Below are 19,725 nucleotides of genomic sequence, written 5' to 3'. Positions count from 1 at the left end.
GAATGCAACGCCTGGGCTATATATATGACAGACATTGAAGGGCTCTGAATTGTAACGACCTGAGGCACATTTAGAGAGACCAGCCGAAGGCCACTAGCGCTTTCACCTTAATTGCGTCCACGTCAGGATAACGCCGGACACTAAGTTTAGCAAGACACCATCACCTCTCGACCAACGCAACGGACAACGCCGGGTTTCGCTGACCGTCGATTTGAAAACACCAAGCCGCTTACGACCGCTATTTCTAAAACACTCTTTGCTCGCACGGTTTACCCATTCAAACAGACGAGAACAAACCATTGAGCAAAAATTGTTTCAGGGCAACTTAAGCACATTACCGCGCACATGATCATAAAGAATGAAAAAAAGGAAAAAAATGGTTCTGCAGGTTTCGTGTAGAAGGCTTAACGGGGCAGTGACCCTTCGAGCATTATTGCTAGCAGTGTAGCAGTGCATTCTGGCTCAGCAAAGCGTCTGCCCGCCGCCAGCCAGATGTAGCGGCACAACGAAAGAGTACCCCACGTGACGAAGAGGGGCCTGTCAAGCGCAGTTCCAGCACGACTGCGGGGAGTACGTGACACGAAGCGCATTCTCCCGAGCTACGCCTCATTTCGCGACCCAAAATTAGGGAAGAGGGCATTCCCCCCTTCCGACGACGCGCGAAGTGGTAAGGTGAAAGGGTTTCGGTGGGCTGGTGGGAGACTCGCGAAAGCGAGGTAGGTCGTTTACGAAGCGAGGTCCGCTTACAGATGGTAACAGCTGCTGTTCACGTGAAAATGCACGTGATACACACTGGTGAAGAGGGCTGTGGCGAGGTCGTTCGCTGTTTCCGGGGTCTTCGGAGACATCCACGCACGCTGCTAGACTCATCTGTGCCTTTGAAAAGCGGAGGCTGGAAGGGCAGCTACAGATTAGAAGGGGAGCAGCAGAACGACGTGAGGACAGGAGTATGGCGTTATTCTTGTCAGGTTTGCGGGGCCTAGAAGGAGATAGCGCAGTTATAACAAAGTTCGGCAATCCCGTAACTGACGTCTGTTGTTGGGCCGCATACCGGCACTGTGGCATGATGACGTAATCGGCAGAGCGCGATAGTCATCCGTGTCCAAGGCAAACTAGTGGCGCAGAGGGCGAACACTGGTAGCATCACTGCTTGGTAGGCAAGCGCAAACAGTCGCTCCGCGAGTCGCAGGCGGCCCGTGTATTTCAAAGCCCTAGTAGTCACGGGTAATAAAACGCATAAGTTGAATGCGAATGGAAAATCACGTTATCGGTAGTGACTTAAGCCGCTTACGTGTCACCTACAATATCAGAAACTTAACGCCATGTTATCTATTGCTGCACAGTCGATTAGTGTGTCGTGTTCCTTTGATTCGAGCCATCAGATCATTAGCAACATTCGTGCATTGCATAACCAGACGCGCGTCCGATGACGATTAAGATTAATCTTCAATCACAGCGTAGTTGAGAAAAAAAAATAAAAGTATGGACATCAGGCATAATCCTTCAGCAGTCAAAAAAGAATCCCTTGGTTCATGAAAACTGCATACTTGTCTAAAAGTGATGAATGAAACGAGCGTACTTGCGAACGAATAGCCGTTTGAAAACCTACAAGAGCCAGCTGAGCATTGTGTTGCTGTACACTTTCCACAATGACTAACCATATGCGTGTTCAGCAGCTGACTAACAATAACATTGCACGACAGCATTTGGCTACCTACTAGACCATATTCGTAATATCTGTAAAACTAGCTCGAAACGACAGCAGCGGAGCTTTAATTAACTAATTGGAAATATAAGGGCAGAAATCACAATGTTTTTCGTTGGTAGTACACTTTAAAAACAGTTTACACCGCTTGGGTTGTATCTTGTCCCCAAACAATAATCGTCATCTGTCTTGCCCGCATTTCCTTTCTCGAAACCTCGGCGCTCGTTACTTTCTTGTCGAGAATGCTGTGTCGAGCTGATAACGCTCAAACCGTTCGTGACTAGGAAGATACCGGGCTCGCAGCGTTAAAAAAAGGAAATGCGGGCAATACAAATGACGATTATCGTTTGTGGACAAAATGCAACGCAATGGGCGTAAACTTTTTTTAGAGTGTAAGTGCTGTTTGCCCTAGTCTGGCCGCCTTTGAGGCAATAGTATGTCCAACATAACGCATGTGTGGCGTCCGCTACTGCGAACTATTCTAACCTAAGAAAATTTTCGTAAGCACGGCACCAGCTCCCCCCAAAAAAGCACGTGGGACCGGCGCGGCTATCGGGACCGACGCCACTGCACACCCGCTCCGCCAAGCTTGATTCATCTGCACATGCGTGGAGCTCTGTACAGAGATCGACTTCTTGTCTGCTCTAGCTCTCCACAATAACGAGCACCTGAGTCCCTGCTCAGATTGACCACACTCAAAGGAAGCCTTTCTAGGAAGCTTTACGGTGGCCATAGTCAAGTACACACGTCGCATTTAGAGGTAGAAACCACGAGGACAGCTTACGACAGTCCTCTGCAATTCCGTTCGAAGACCTTCGAATGCATGGGTTTTCGGGCAATTTTCGTAACGACAAGTTTTTCTAACTGTCGACCGAAAGGCCAAGGAAGGCTGAACGCACGAATCCTAGAGCAACACCTTGATACGGCCACGTGGAATGATCGAAGGTGGCGAAATTGGCGTTCCCTTAGCGACGACGCCTGAAATAGGAGCGGTAGTAAATGTTGCGGCGAACCACGCGCCTTTCACTTGTGCACCAATTCTAGCAAAAGTAATGACAAGTATAACATAAGAGAATGAAAGGAAGAGGCATGTCAATAATATTGATTAACAAAAAAGAATAATGTCAGAAAAGGAAATACGACTTAGAGATGCAACTAATTGAAACTACAAGACGCCGATATAATTGAAGTACACCATTCTCCACGTTGAACGATTTCTTCGGCCGCGCGAACTCTTCCGCATAGAGAATTGCACATCGCACCGAGAGTTTTAGCCCGCGCTCGGGAGAGAGGAAGGGGGGAGGTGCTGCTCTTCCTGCTTGACGAGCCCGTTGGCTGCATTGTGTAGTCGCAGCAAAGAAGGAAAGGAAGAAAAAATAGAGAACAACGCTGCAGAAAAACTGTCTTCCTCACTCTCTGTATGTAAAGGAATTATCGCCGTAACCCACATGCGATTCCTTTCTTAATTTTTATTTTGATACGTGCAGGCGTATGTATGTATGTATGTATGTATGTATGTATGTATGTATGTATGTATGTATGTATGTATGTATGTATGTATGTATGTATGTATGTATGTATGTATGTATGTATGTATGTATGTATGTATGTACACTGTCAGCTGGAGCAGCGCGCATCTATCGCTACCCTTTCAGCCACGCTCCTCGCCTCCTCTTCTGAGACGTTGCTCTATTTAGACACATTTACAGGCCTTGGCTCGAATCCTTCCGAACGTTAAAAGACCTACCGAGCAAGCAGCCCCGCGGGGGATTTGCGGAAGTTCGTTTCTTTTCTTTTTCCTTATTTCCACTGCTTATCATCTGCCCGTCTCGCATGCATAATTCCACTCACGTTCGTTTCTACTTCCTATCCAGTATGTTCTCCTTTTCTTTCTTCTTTAACTTTTGTGATAATTCGGCGGTTGCGTAGCCGTGCGGTACTTCTGCGCAAGACCGCTCTTAGCGGCACCACTGAGACTCCGTGTCCATTCGTCCTTTCTTTTCGCGGGCGCTCTGTACGCTCCAATGCCGCGAGCAGGCGATGGCAGGGTCTACTGGCTTGAAGGTCAAGGGTTACACGGAAGCAATGCGGCGACTGTCTCCGAATGTTTCGCTACGCGCGCTGTGACAAAAGCAAAAGCCCACAAGGCGTCACTGCGGCGTCGCTGGCACAGCAGCTGCGCGACGCGCAGCTCCGAATTATCCCACCAGTCTCCGCTGAAACTACTTCTGAATCCCATCCACGTATACTCTGGAAGGTGTCCTCTTATATTGTGTTTGTTAGCGGTCCGTCGTCGTATGTCCTGCGCGCGTGATTTAATTTATCATCGCGTTCACCTGGGCTAGCATACTAGGCGTGCCGACAGGCAAACCCTTGAAGCTGTCAGTAAAAAAAAAAAACAACTCTTTCTTGTGTACGTGTTCCCTCCGCCTCACCCAGTTGTCTCTACCTTCTGCTTCCTCTTCTATATCAGATGTGTTCATCGGCTATGCTCTAGGGCAACTTTTTGTACCAATAAAGGGGATGTTACAGGGTCAGTGTTCTTGCGCCTATAGACTATAGACACTCTCAGATGTATCTGCTTTGTTTGTGCCGACAGATTGCCTTCATGTCTCCTCTTCATTTCTACTCATCTTTTCTAATATTTTCCAACCTGCAGTGCAGAGTAGCCAGTCGTACAGCTAAAACGGTTAACCTCTCTGCCCTTCGCCTGTTATGTCTTTCTCTCATCAACAGAGTCTCGAATATACGTGGAGGCCTTCAGGAAGAGAACCTCCTCAGGTTATTCCACGCCTTCCTCGTGAGTCATTTAGTTTATGTGGCATCCATGCACAATTGGTGCAACTCCGAGAAGAAAAGATTAAACACGCTCATTAAAAAGAGTATCGAAAGAGCACTAGGCACTCCGTTACGGGAGGCACGTACCTCCTTATGCAACTAGGAATGTACAACACATTGGATGAGATAATCGAGGCCCAGGAGTCGGCCTAACTGGCCCGTCTATCCTGTACCCCGGCTGGAAAAAAGATCCAGGTGGTTCTTGGGATCAACCCTATACTCACGGAAGAACGGAAATATCAAATCTCAGAAGATCAATGGAACAACGTACGAGTCGCACCGTTTACCCGTAATGTTCATCCTCAACACAACGTAGGCAGACGCAGGAGAAGAGCCCTCGCCCTCCTCGAGAGTACCAAAGACGATCCCTACTCGTCATGTTTTGTCGATGCAGCCCAATATGGACCGTCGTCTAACTTTGCCATTTGCCTTGTTGGTCACAAGGGACAGATAGTGAATGCGGCTTCCCTGAAGTGCTCAACAGCATCCAGTGCTGACCAGGTCACAGTTGCTATATCACTCCTAGATAACAGCAGATCACAAATCTTCACTGATTCAAGATCGGCGATCAGGGCTTTCGCTTGAGGTTCCATCGCCGAGAAGGCCCGCAAGATCGTCAAAAAAAAAAATGTCTGTGCACACCATGACGTGGTTTCCGGTGCACTTCGACCTCCCGGCTCGACTCCTTGCCCAATCTCAATGATATCGCCCACTCCCAAGCGCGCGCACTAACCCACCCTGCGGGAGCAAGGGTGAGCCCAGACTCCGGGGTTCTCGAGTTTCGGGACACTCTCACTACTTTGAACGAAATCACTACGCACTGTCACTTGGGTAGGAGGACTTATCCTCCCCCTCATAGCAAACTAGCTATGAGGGGAGGGGAGGGGAGGAGACCTCTGGCATCCACTTTACGCATGCTTCATACTAAGTCCGATCCCAACCTGGCCCTTTTCCATACGATCACTCAAGGGGCTTTTAGCTTTACCTGCCCCGACTGTGTGGCTGTTAACAATCTCGAACACATGCTCTGGCGATGCCCCTCTTTACAGGGATCCAATCGCATCACGGAAGAAGAATGGAACTCTGCCATCCAGAGCTCAGAACTTTCACGGCAAACTTGGGCTGTCCAAAGAGCCCACGATGCGGCGGTTATCCTAGGCCAACCAGTAGCCCCGTGGGAACGGCCCGCAGCTCTGCTCTAGGGCGAAGCTTCTCAGGATCTCTTAAATAAAGTTCTTTGTCTGTCTGTCTTTCTCTCTCTCTCCCCCTCTTCGTAGTCTTCAGGAGCTTGACATCTATAGCGCTTTAGGTTTCTTGAAACAGATGATGAACACGTGCGATAGTGAAACGCAAATGAGAAAAGCAGTAAAAAAAAAACTGATCGTATTTAGCATGTCAGTGGGATAGCTTGTCTTATTTTACTGTTTTAAAAAAGAAGTTCATGTTTTTTCTTCCGCGGATTTAACTAACGAGAATGAAACATTTGGAACCATTTCCAGGAGCGCTATTTAGTTGTGCGCGCCAATGCCTCCGCAGCTTTTTCTTCTTTGCCATAGAACACTGTCCGCGAATATGGCAAGTTGTTGTGACGCGATATACGCACTGTCTTGAACGATATCGGTAGGAGCGTACGTTCGCGGCTGCACGACAGCAAACAGCGCTACTTCGCACAGAGTAAAAAGAGGAGGAGGAGGAGGAGTAAGAAGAAGAAGGAAGCAGTATTGTGTGTTAGTAATAGTAGTATAGCAGTAGTGGTGGTGGTAGTAGTAGTCAGTAGCAGCGTACTATGCTAAGTGGTATAATGCCAAGCATAAGTAGCAATAGTAGAAGTAGTAAAAGTACTAGAAGTAGTAGTAGTAGTGGCAGTAGTAGTAGTAGTAGTAGTAGTAGTAGTAGTAGTAGTAGTAGTAGTAGTAGTAGTAGTAGTAGTAGTAGTAGTAGTAGTAGTATGCCAAGTGTAACTCGCGTACACCCTGCGCTGCTTCGAAAAGGGCAGGCGTCACAAATCGGCCGATGATGTAACAGCAAGACTGTTTGCTATAGGCTAGTCTGGCTCGTGGCTAATGCAGTTTAAAGATGTAACCAGCTAGAAGGTATAATCGCAAATATATCCATTATAATATAGACTCAGTAACTAAACTTGCCCAGTATGAATTACGATATACGTGTTGAAACACGGCAAACTTAAATTGTTGTTTGCGACGGCAAAAGCGCACACAGCAAATAAAACAACAAATAAAACCTGGTGCATCTCGCACCAGGTACTTAGGCCTGGTATATTCCTGCGAAAACTGGCTGCACACATACTTGCCTCCTTCTGCGCATGTTAGTAAGGCACTGGATTTTTCACCATCATCTTTCATGGCGGGGTGTTCGAAGATAAGTGATCTTAAGCATTGTCCCGGTTACCTTACTGCAGATGGAAGCGCTAGTATGTAGGTTTACCTACGGCCTGCCAGACTACTTCCTTCCTCGTATACGGCTCTCCGTATAGGCATCTCTTAGGTCACATAGAACGGGATAGGTGTCATTTCCTCTATAATATTACGAGAGTTCGAAAGCCCCGTAGCTGAACCCCGAAGGGAAAACAGTCGCTCTATACAAGATCGCTTCGATAACTACGCTTCGCGGGCACACGTTGCCGAAGCTCCGAATGGGCGCGGAAACGTGCGTTTCCAATTGACGCGTTTTCGTGCAAGCGCGCACCCGCCACGGCGATTGGGCTCGCACCATTTATACTCCCCGTTAGCGCCACGCAACTGGTGCAGGCTTGCGCCGACGCTTCGACGGCTGAAACTCAACACGGAAACCGTTTCGGCGTTTCGCCGTGAGCTGCATTTTCTGTTCTCGCTTTATGACATCACGCGGAAATTGCGCGTGTCGGCGGAGCCTGGTGCCTGCAGCGGTACCGCTCAGACGTGCCCATACGCCCCGAAGCCTCGGGCAAATTAATCGTTCTTCGACAAACCGTGCCCACGCGAGGCGTTTAGGCTGCTGCTGCTAGTGGTGCTGTCGCTGCTTCGCGCGTTGCGTGTGTGCGCGCGCCGGAACGCACCGACGACCGAAGATGGCGACGTATCGCTACCGAGTGTGAAAACAAGCCTTAATGGGGACCCGAGGAGAACCCATATTTTACGTGCGATTAAGTGGCCGAGGTGTCTGTGCGCCTGTCTTCGCCGCATCGTGTCGACATCGAGACCGACGGCGAGCGCAGCCTCGTTCTCGAACGAGTCGCGATCGTGGAGTTCGATACGCTTCGCCGGCCTGCGTTTTGACGAAGCGGCGCCCCTTTCACCGCCGCGGGTTGCAACCGAACGTGGGGGCCCGCGCTTAGGCGCGCAATACTACAGCCACTCGGGGTACGTCCCCGTTCCTTCAGGGTGCGTACTGACCACGCTGGTACTGACACATATTTTCGTCACAGTCGTGAAAGCTCTAAACCACACTCTCACCCGCAAACAACGGCAGTTTTACAGTACGAAGGTTGGTAAACGCTTACGAGATTACGAGATACATTAACTTAGTAATGAAGTTAGCCTCAAAATACCCGACTTGGTGTCATCAATACAGTTTCCTGCAGTCACCGGCATCATCGTGACGTCATGAAAGAGAGTTCCCTACCGTCGTTTAGCAATAAAGCGATGTATGATGAAGTTTCTCATATAATAGAAAAAAATTACACAAGGGCACTGCACGCGTTTGCTTTGGATGCGCTCGCGTGTGACAGCCGCAGCAATTTGCGGAAAGGAAAAAGCAAGCCATTGTATTACGACATCATCACTCATTCCTCGCTCTGGATACCGAAACTTGCGAGGAATTCACAAAGCTTTTCGTTCGTAAGTCACGTTTGTCATTGGCCGGCCGCCTTCGCTCGTGATACGCACAGCATCAGGAATGGTCGGAATTTTTTCGTACGAAGAATTCTAACGTAAGACCTTTCAGTGAATACGGGCCCAGGTTCGTAAAAAAGTACAAGTATCGTAGTTAATTATTTATGACTCTCCGGCGCTTTTTCTTTTTCCACCACCCTTTTCCACCACCCTTCGAAGCTTTTCCACCACCCTTCGAAGGCGCGTTGATCCAAGTCGCCTTCACGCTCGTTTGTCCCGAGCCACTAGTGTTTACGCGAATCCGGCGACCGCTTTCCAGCTCGACAAGCCGATTCGACACGGCTGAATCGGGTTCACGTAAACGTAACTTATTAGGCACATTTCAATGCAAAAGTTATACGTATCACGTATGGCTGCGCTGCTAAGATGGCACGCGCAGGGACACTCACATGAAGACACGGTATTATAAACGTTTATTACCAACAAAAAATGAAGAGTAGGGGGAACACCAAAAGTCTGTCAATAACACCAACGGCGACAACAGCAAGAAATGGCTGCGCTGCACGTCGAAAAGTATGGAGTTCCAGCCTTCTTGGCTCCACGCGCTAGCAACGCACTCGGGTCACAGCGGTCGAAGAAGGGCGGGTACAGAGGCGTGTTCCTGACGCAGGCAGTGCGTCATGCTGACGTCACTGATCTGCTTTCTCCCCCTCTATTTCTCGAGCTTCCTGAGAGAGCGCGGCGAGGAAGGGACGAAACAAAAGACGGAGAGGTTGAAGAGGAGAAGCCGATTGGATGCGTGTTTTCTTTTCTTCTTTTTTCTTTTTTTATGAAGGAATCAAAAAGCCAAGACGCAGCATGGGCTGCTGGTGAAGGAGACGTGGGGAAGGTACAGCTTCGGCAGCCGATGGTCGCTGTTGCAGAGTTAAACGATGCATATCAGTGTTTTTGGTGCACGAATTCTTCTTTTTTGCGCTGAAGGAAATGCTGAGATTTGCTCGCTTGCAGGTCGATGTACGGAGATCGAAGGCAATTCAGGACTGTTTCTGTGCTATTGGCGCGCCATGTAATTCCGAACTGTTGGAATGCAACTCACGAAATAAAGAAAGAAGATGAAGGCAGAAAAATGAAGACAAGAAGAAAAATGAAGACAGAAACACAGTGGAGAGATCAATTAAGAAGGTGTTAATGAGCGTAGGAAGGGCACTTTTCCAAAATGTATATGAACAATGCTTCATAGCCCTTTCACAAAAATATATGCAGCCGACGCAATATTCCCCACTGGACTGTGCATGCACACGTTCATGGAAATGATAAGAATTGAGAAACAAGTTCCCGGATGCTGCAGTCCAAGACCGCCAGTTCTTCATTTACGACGTGACAAGGCCTATATATATGGTGTCCCGGCTAACTTTAGTCAGAGTTTTAAAATATGCGAATAAATAACCTAGAAATAAACGACTCGCCCGACAATTCCGCTAGTACCGAAGCGGAAAGATTTTAAGAATGAGGCGATATTCGAACTCAATCATGAGGTAGAAACAAGAGTCTAGTGACACCAGTGCAGTTACTTTTAAACGTACAAAATAAAATGTTAACAAGGATATCACAAAAGCCCCCTGTGGCGTCGAAGCTGTTCGTTGCTGTCTCCCCTTTGTGACGAATAAAGAAAACTTTAAGGGTGGCCTAGCGGTTCTGATGGGTAAGTAACCTCTCGTACTTTAAAAAAAAGAATAATGCTAAATTTCAATAGAAAATCCCAGAATGCCGCTGAGTGTAAACTAAGGACTCCCAGAATTTTTCTCTCGACGTTAGTGAAGTGCCTCGTAAACAACAATGCTTGCAACCGTCAGGGATGCTGTGAGGCTGACTCCAACCAACCTCAAAGAACTGCGCTACAATGCGCGCACAAAGGCAGTCTATTCTTATTTCGTAAGTCATTACAGAGAAACGCTTCTAGCACTAAATATCCGCGCAGTGCTTAACACGGGTTGTTTTTTGGGCAAGAAAGAGCGGCAGCAGTTCGAAAGTTATTTTCGAATTATTTGTAGCATTCGACACAGGTCAGTTATTTGGGTATAAATCTGGTCCAAAACAGGCTAATGAGCGTTCGATACCTGATTAAACATGCCGCGTATTTATCTGCTCTAGAGAACTTTTTTTAAGCCAACGTGAAAGAAACGGTGTTGTGTAAATATGAATTCATTCTTGTGCCATTAATTCTGTAGGTTACACTTTGTGCGTGCGAACTTCTACGTGCTTTCGAAGGTGCACGCACCGCGCGCCCCCACCCGGTCCACGTGACAGCCCCAGACAGCGTTCATCAAAGGTGGCTTCTCCACAATAAGACGCCTTATGCGGTGAAGCCCCACTTCTGCACATTCTTTTTTTTTTTTTCAAGCAGTTGTTACGTTTCTTGTTTCGGTATGTGTGCGTAATCGACATTCATACTGCCGCGACAGCAACAGTTGATATTGTTAAATAAATAAGACCGCATACACTCGCTTAAGAGTCATAAGAGCTGGGCAGGCCCCACTATTAAAGAAAAAAAAAGGGGGGGGGGCGGAGAGGGGGAGAGGGGGGTGGCGCTGGCCGTCTTTGGGGCACAGCTTGTCCTCAAACGATAATCGTCATCTATCTTGCACGCCTTTCCTTCACTGTTGAGCGCATGGCACTTCCTGGTCACGAACGGCATACCCGTTATCGGCGTGACAGTGCATTCTTGACAGGAAAGTAGCGAGCACAGACTGTTTGAGAAAGGAAATGTGCAAGACAGATGATTATCTTTTAGGGACAAGATATGCCCCCAAAAATGTAAACTTCTTCATTTCTTTAGAGTGTATGTGTAATGCATAGAAGGCAGTCGTGTTACTCCTGCAGTAAGCGAATGAGTGCCAAGGAGACGAAATCAAAGCTGAGTAGTGCAGGGCATATGTAAATGGTAACCTCTCAAAGGACACGCAACATGCTGTGAAGCATGCAGTGACGGTAATATGGCGTGACGGAGTCACTGTGAAAAAAAGAACTGTGTTTCTTTTGTTATTTTCAAACAAAATGTCATTTTAGTATCTTTGAACAGACATGTTACAAAGTTCTTAGTTCTTATTGAAGACGTAAAAGAAATGTCATCTTGAACGTTCGGTGGCCGTAGCTTAATTCCACGTCAAAGCGGACTAAGGACAACATGCCCGGTGTGCCCCTCTCCCCACTTGGCTAGGGGTGCAATTTGGACACCACCACGATATAAAATGGATTCGCCGAGTCTGCGTAACCTGCACGTTGAGGACGGGTGAAATACGTTCCCTATTTGTCTGAAGCGATAACGCCTTCGAAGTTGGTGATCCAGAGACCCGGTTGAATAAAGCTTGGCTGCAAGCACATACGATAGCAACAAATCTCGGCGCATGGGGGGTTACGCACTGATCATTCTGCCCATGCGGTCGATCCCAAATACGAGCAAGCGGCTAAGATTGAGGCTGATGGAAAGGCGAAGGCAAGACAGCTCGCGGAGATGCTTGTCTTCCGCAGCCGCAGGTACTGCAGCGCCACAGCACCCCGCGGAAATTGCCTGTAACCTCATGCACGGCCTCTAAGATTATCGGCGCGCCGTCCCATCTCGAAAGCCATGCGTGAAGCGAGACAGTGCGCTCTCGTGAAGGGAGCAGCGTCATGACTATTGTAACATATATATATATATATATATATATATATATATATATATATATATATATATATATATATATATATATATATATATATATATATATATATATATATATATATATATGGCGGAAATTACCCGTACTTACTAATTGAGTTAAAGAAATGATAAAGTAATGGCAATGAAAGTGGATAAAAAACAACTTGCCGCAGGTGGGAAACTATCCCTCGTCTTTGCATTACGCGTGCGATGCTCGACCATTTGAGCTACCACTGCTCCGTTATCCCGTCCACTTCTGTGGGTATTTATGTGTTACAACTAGAACCCTGGAAGTGCTAGCCAGCACCACCACTGACAAACCTTGGCAGCGGATGTGTGTGTGTGTGTTTGTGTGTGTGGGGGAGGCCGCAAGGGGGCGCCGAGCAGCGCAGTACTGCTTGCATCGCGCTCTGCGTTTCGATGTGTTTTTGGTAGACTAGTGCATCCACCCACGGTACCGAGATACCAGTCGACTCGTGAAGATACAAGGAACACGGGTGTGCTGCCCACTTGGCCCTCGGTGACGCTCGTGAGGTCCAGCGATCCTACAAAGCCGGACTACGGGGCGGCGTCGGTGAACCGACGCCAGCTCGGCGTCGGTAACCCGACGCCAGCTCGGCGCAGCAGCCGGTGCTGCTCCGACGCGTGAGGAACGCGAACGGCAGCAACCGTTCTGCCTGGGCATGGCTACGGGAACGCTTAGCGAACTTCAGACGACGACGAGAATGCAAGGTGAGACAACACCAGCAGAAAACATGGATGCCACAAATGTAGACAGAACAGAAGACGGCATAACAGGCTCCGCTCGCCACAACGCCGGGGAACGCCAGCGGACGGACGACGACTGGCAGACAGTCCTGACACTACGGCAAAAGAAGCAGCAGGCTCGAGAGCGCAAGCGACAAACGGACTCAACGGGCAGCACTAACCCGGCGAAACTAAAGAAACGACGAAGAGGCATACCCAAACTTCCTCCTCTTCCTAAGGATGACTTCAAGATAGTTATCCGACCACACCAGGGACTGCCTTTGAAGACTATCAGCACGCCGGCCCTCGCCGAAGCGATCGTCATGGCCTGCGACTACCAAATAAGAGGTGAGCAATTTTTGCTCCGTATAAAGCCCGGCTCCAATATCGCCATACTTTCGACATCGAGTCAGGAGGTCGCGGAGCAGGCACGCCGAGTCCACTCCCTCACTATCAACGGACGTTCGCATGACGTTAACGTATACGCTGCCACCGGAGAGGAAGCTATCCGAGGAGTTATACACGGACTTCCACCCCGAACGCCACCGGAGACCATCATAGCAAACATACGTATACGGACTCAAGGCGTCGAACTTATCCAAGCAAGAATGATCGGAGAAACAAAGAGTGCCGCCCTTACTTTCTGCGGCCCGTCACTACCTCGGGTGGTGTACTACAACGGAGGCGAACTCCTGTGTCATCCTTACCGTGCTACTGTTCAGGTGTGCAAAACATGCCATGGAAAAGGGCATCGGACAGACGTCTGTCCACAGCCGGACCTGCGAGTGTGCCGAAATTGTGGACTCAGAAACCCAGTGGACGGACACCCGTGTGAGCCAAAGTGTGCCTCGTGTGAGGGTGCCCACGTCACCGGGGACCGCAGCTGCCAACGACGCCTCAAGCAACCGAAAAAACCTCAAGTCAGAAAGAGCACTGACAAGTGCAATGAAGGGCAGAAAACACCTCGCTGGTTCGCCTCAGAGGATGAGGAATCGGACTACATAAACGGCCATAGGAGCGACCAACGCGACCGACAGGGAAGGACGAGATCGCCATCTCCACACCGACTGAACGCTCGGTCCCGATCAGCGTCACCTCACCGGAGCAGATCCCGCTCTCGAGCACGAGAGCGCGTCCAGGGAGGAGAAGCAAGACAGACGCGACGATCATCCAGAGAAGCACCGAAGGCGGCCGGCGTTCTGTCAAATCCACAGGTAAGCTGGGCAGCGGTCGCGTCCTCCACAACCAAACCTATCACACAAAACGAGGAATACAAGAAAATAGTTGCCGAAAACAGACAACTTAAGGCAAGCTTGGATAGCATGAAAACTGAACTTGAAACACTTAAACGACAAATGGCAAGCATGATGACGCGCGGAGGAACCCATAAGACAAACGCACCCGCACAACTGTCCAACACACAGACGAACCCAACACAGACCAAACCACTATCACAAACGCAGCCTATATCACAGATGCCTGCACCCATCACTCATCTGGAAGGGAAACTAGACAATATGTGCGCACAAATGCAATTATTTTTTGCAGAGCTTCACAATCTTAAACGGTATGTCGACGACTCGCTCAAAGGAGCCAAAAAAACGCGAAAACGTCGTAGCAGCCTAAGCCCGGAGAACCGAGATCCAAAGGTCACCGTAACCACAGACACAGATCATTTCGAGAGCTCATACTCTGGCTAACTCCACACCTACACGCCAAGAGAATCTCGTAATTTGGCAGTGGAACTGCCGATCACTACATAACAAACATGCTGCACTTACACAATATATCAAGGCGGCGCTCGTCCCACCTGACATTATTTGTCTTCAGGAAGTGGGGAAAATGCGGATACCTATTGGGGGCTACCGTTTTTACAGCGATTCGAACTACCCTGAGGTGGCAGCATTGGCCCGCAAGGACCTCACAATCACTGTCGCCATAGCACCTGGCGTAGAAATCCACCACCAAATACTCACCATTTGGCCAGTTAAGAAGGGTCGTCCAAAGTGCCTGATAACCAACGTATATAGCCCACCTAGGGATAAGAGGGCCGATTTTTCATTAATTTTAAGTCACGTATCTACCTTGCTCTCAACGAAAGACCGACTAATCTTTCTCGGAGACTTTAACGCTTGGCACTCCGCATGGGGTTATCAACGCGACACCGCCAAGGGCTTCAATCTACTCCGAGAAACTCAGTCCCACGAACTTGTACTGATTACGCAGCCAGGCACTCCTACAAGGATGGGAAACAGCGTTGCCCGGGACACCACGCCAGACCTCACGTTTGTCAACAACGAGACGGGGGTCACCTGGTGTAACCTGGACGAAACGCTAGGTAGTGATCACTATCTATTGTGTGTCACTGTTAACACAGCTAACGTTCGACAGCCTCTAGGAGTCGCCAGGCTCACTGATTGGAAAAGGTACAGAGAACGACACCAGGCTGCATCCTCATTTCCAGCCACGGCCGCAGGTTGGACAGCTTTCCTCAAGGAGGCCCATGCTGCCACCACGAGAGAGATCAAGACCACAACGGAAGCACCAGCAGTAGACAGCCATCTCGCCCACCTCTGGGAGGCCCACAGAAGCCTCACCAAACGCTGGAAGCGGCAGCGGCGTAATCGCAAACTTAGGCGCCGAATAGCCCTGCTGGCAAACGAAGCTAACACCTATGCGCAGGAGCTGAATAATCAAAATTGGCGCGGCTTCTGCGACTCTCTCAGAGGCACCCTCAGCACCAAGAAGACCTGGGCCATTCTTCGGTGCATGTTAGACCCAACTAGCACGCGCACCGAGACGTCTAACGTCATGCGGCGGCTGTTAGGAGAATACAAGGGCTCAGAACAAGAACTACTCGAGCACCTAAAACGCACCTACACCGGCGCTGCCCAGACATCTTCAAGCGTTATGAGAGAATACCAAGGACAGGATAACTCGAGCTTGGACGCCCCCATCACCTTCTCGGAGCTCTACGCAGCAGCACAAACCTTCAAGAAGAACACGGCTCCTGGACCCGACCAAATCACCAACGCAATGCTGCGCAACCTTAGTGACGTAGCCCTACAGCACTTAGTCGACTTCTTCAATGAACAGGTCTGGCGACCGGATGGGAGACTACCGCGAGAATGGAAGCAGGCAGACATCGTGCTTATACCAAAACCGGGCAAGCCGCGCGAGCTCAACCATCTCAGGCCCATATCGCTCACGTCTTGCATGGGCAAGCTCTTTGAACGAGTAATTCTAACCCGACTCGAAGCCCACATCGAACGAAACTCACTCTTCCCTGAATCCATGTTCGGTTTCCGCAGGCGAATCTGTGCACAGGACGTCTTTCTTCTATTAAGAGATGAGGTGCTCGATCCTCCTCCGGGCAGCATGGACAGAATCCTGCTAGCACTCGACGTCCATAAGGCATTTGATAACATCTCACACACTACAATACTAGACGGACTGCGAGATGTCGGGTGTGGAGAAAGGGTATTTCATTACGTTCAGGACTTCCTGAGCAGCCGCTCCGCGAAAATAGGACTAGGTTCAGCACGTTCTGCTCTGTATCGCCTACCAGATAAGGGCACTCCTCAAGGATCCATATTGTCACCACTTCTTTTTAACGTCGGCTTACGTAGAATGGCCCTGGACTTACAGAAGAACCGGGACCTTGGCTGCGCCATATATGCAGACGACATTACACTCTGGGCCTGCAAAGGGTCCTACGGAAACCGACAAGACACGCTTCAACAGGCCATCAACACCATTGAAAGCTATATGAGGCGAGCAGGCATGAGGTGTGCTCCAGCGAAATCGGAGTATATTCATATTAGACCTAGACATACCCAAGCGACCAGGGCTCCGGATCTGCAGCTCACCTTAGAGGGAGAGCCCATCAAGAGGGCATCCCACCTGCGCGTACTGGGAATGTGCATTCAAGAAACGGGCAGCGTTAGCATAGCGCTCTCCAATCTCAGACGCACTGTTCGGAGCGTAACTGGGCTTATTAGCAGAGTTGCACGCAGCCGCGAAGGCATGACCGAAGCAGACACCATGCAACTAGTAAACGCCTTCGTCATTAGTCGTCTAACGTACGCCCTGCCTTTCCAAACCACGCGGCGTCACGACATCGAACATGCGGATAGGCTCATAAGAATTGCCTGTAAAGCAGCACTCGGCCTGCCTGAAAGCACAAGCACGATCCGACTGAACGAATTAGGAATGATGAACACTTTCGAGGAATATGCAGCGGCCACTCTAATGGCGCAGCGTGAACGGCTAAACACGACACCTCAGGGGCGCTCGGTTTTACAACGACTTAACTATCCACTGACACCACAATATTGTGGCAATGAAACAATCCTACTGCCATCTGAAATTCGAGAGCGAATCCACGTGGCGCCGATCCCCCGTCACATGCACCCAGTCCATCATGCGGCACGGAGACGCGCGCGGGCAGCCACCTTACTAAGGCGGCGAAGCGACCCGGATACTTACTTTACAGACGCGAGTTCGTATCACAAGAATACAGGGGCCCTCAATACATTTGCAGCAGTCGTGACTAGCCAAGGACGAACAACCGTAGCAGCATCTATACACACGAAATCGGTTGCAACGGCCGAAGCTGTGGCCATAGCCCTTGCTATACGCGCCGCGGAAGCTAAGGGCCAATCGGCCTACGTGCTGACAGACTCGCAGGACGCCTGCCGCCTTTTCCTTGGGGGGGCTTTACCGGGCTGCGTCTTCCGCATCCTAGGAACGAACCTCACCATGGATCATTGCGTGACCTGGTGCCCGGCGCACACAGGGATAGCGGGGAACGAACGGGCGGACCGCTTGGCTCGAGGCATGACAGGCCGAGCCGCGGGCCACACCGCCCGGGAGAACACCTCGACACCCGGTGCGCCAAGAGAAATCCTCGAGTTACAACGGCTAAGTAGGCGAACCAAAGCCCTTCCTCACCCAGGCCTAGACAGGAGGCAAGCACGGGACTGGCGCCGCCTGCAAACAAACACTTTCCCACATTTATACAGGCTACACAAAATGTACCCAGACAAATACAGCAACACTTGCCCGTGGTGCGAAGGAACACCGACATTGGAACACATAACATTCCAGTGCGTGTCACGTCCGGCGGCTGCCACCTCGCCGCTGCTAGACAACACTCTACATAACTGGTCGTGGGAGGCGCGACTCGCGGAAGTGGAATTGGGAAGCCAACTGGCGACCCTTGACCAGGCCCGGCGAGCCGCTGTAACCAGTGGGGCCCTGGAGGAGGGGCTCCACCCACCATAACCAAACAGTCTCTGTTACAATAAACGTTTACTCTCTTGTGTGTGTGTGTGTGTGTGTGTGTGTGTGTGTGTGTGTGTGCGTGTGCGTGTGCGTGTGTGTGTGTGTGTGTGTGTGTGTGTGTGTGTGTGTGTGTGTGTGTGTGTGTGTGTGTGTGTGTGTGTGTGTGTGTGTGTGTGTGTGTTTCAGGGTACGTGTTGTTCAAGTGTTATGTGATCACTCTGTATACCATAATTATCACCCAGCACCTAGAGGAGCATGCCAGTCGATCAGCCAAGCTAGCATACTCAGCATATCATTACAGTTTGCGTGTATTTGTACGTGTGTGTCTCTCTCTTTCCTCATTCATGCACGAAGAGAAGTCAAGAATAATACGGCGAGGACGTGTCGATAGGACTGCCTTATTTTTCACCGAATTCGGAATTGTGCAAAGGTGACGCGTAGGCTTATTTTGGGAAAGTGGTAACAGAGTTTGTACTGTTCTCTATGCTGAATTTGGCGCTGAATCGATTTTCAGCTAATAATTTAAGACCTTTGATGTGACGTTTCCTTCGGTGGTCGCACGTGAAAATGCCACAGTGGGCAGTGAACGAACTCAGTCACCTAACGTTTGCTGTTTCGTACTCCACCAAAGAAACAAGGACGTCTACTTGAAAACTTTTCTAACTCCTTTCTGGGACTCCTAGCATGCATCATCATAACACATCACCATGGAAGTGAAGTCCACGGGGTACCATTTCGGCTACATTCGTATAAATTGAGGTTTCGTCCGGTGAACCACATGAGGCAGGGCACTCCAACATTGGGGCCATGTTTACGCATTCATTGTCTTAGATTTATAAATACTCGCATAAACTTCCCGAACGATGTATTCAGAGAAGTCGTGCGCTTTGAAGATAACTAGAGCAGTGTATGATACTGTCATCCAGCCGATCTAGAGGCATGTATTAGCGAGATTCGAAATCATGCTCAGCCGACGACGCGGTGTTTAGCACTGTATAAATTCACTACAGTGTCTGCCTTGTCGATTTGGTTTGGGAATTCTAAACTATACGTAACTCACTTCAAACCGAACGCACAGCTATACGCAACGTGCCGGAAAGCGGCGCCAGCCGCATAACGAAAGCGCAGCCTAGTCGCCACCTTCCTCATTAGGAAAACTGTCTTGTAAATTGCCCCAACAGCTTTTAAAAAAAGAAGAAGAAAAGAAAAAAAAGCTGCGTTCAGTGTGTGACCAGAGCCAGTGGTAGCCAGATTTTTTTTTTTTTTTTCGGTGAGGTGGTGCTTAACGAGGTGCTTAACCGGGATCGGGTATGAGGGTTGGAAAAGGTCGCACACTAACGCAAATTTTGGGAGGGGAGGGACACGGGCTCGAACAAAATGATTTCCAGACTCTAATTACAACTTGCGGTTTTTCAAATACAATTTCTACAGCAACACGCATCACTGTTGACAGCGCCTCCTTATTAGATGTGTTCATATCAAATATAAATATTCATTCATTAGAGGCCGACGTTCTGTACACTGATATCAGTGACCATCTAGGCATTATTCTGCTAGTGAGTAAAATCAATCGTGTGACTAAAAAAACTAAGGAACCAGTCTACATTCAGTCAATTACG

The 19,725-nt window shown here is 49.4% G+C and overlaps 1 protein-coding gene across 9 annotated transcripts in view; it reads left to right on the top strand.

Annotated features, from left to right (window-relative positions):
- The window catches only part of LOC135908381 (uncharacterized), a 397,530-nt gene that overhangs the window by 351,284 nt on the left and 26,521 nt on the right, over positions 1–19,725 (top strand). For 5 of the 9 annotated variants that reach the window (XR_010566303.2, XR_010566304.2, XR_011514616.1 and 2 more), the window contains exon 1: positions 12,448–14,034. The exons of the other annotated variants lie outside the window; for them this stretch is intronic. Coding sequence is in view for 2 of the 5 variants with exons in the window: in XM_070539004.1 (XP_070395105.1) it covers positions 12,757–14,034 (1,278 nt within the window). In the remaining 3 variants the exon portion in view is untranslated. Of the gene's footprint in view, positions 1–12,447; positions 14,035–19,725 lie in introns of those variants that run through there. 9 annotated transcript variants of the gene reach the window in all.

Source organism: Dermacentor albipictus, chromosome 5 (assembly GCF_038994185.2).
Source record: "Dermacentor albipictus isolate Rhodes 1998 colony chromosome 5, USDA_Dalb.pri_finalv2, whole genome shotgun sequence".
Classification (NCBI taxonomy): Eukaryota; Metazoa; Arthropoda; class Arachnida; order Ixodida; family Ixodidae; genus Dermacentor; species Dermacentor albipictus.
The sequence above is the reverse complement of the archived record's forward strand: the minus strand, read 5'-3'. Positions and strand labels throughout refer to the sequence as shown.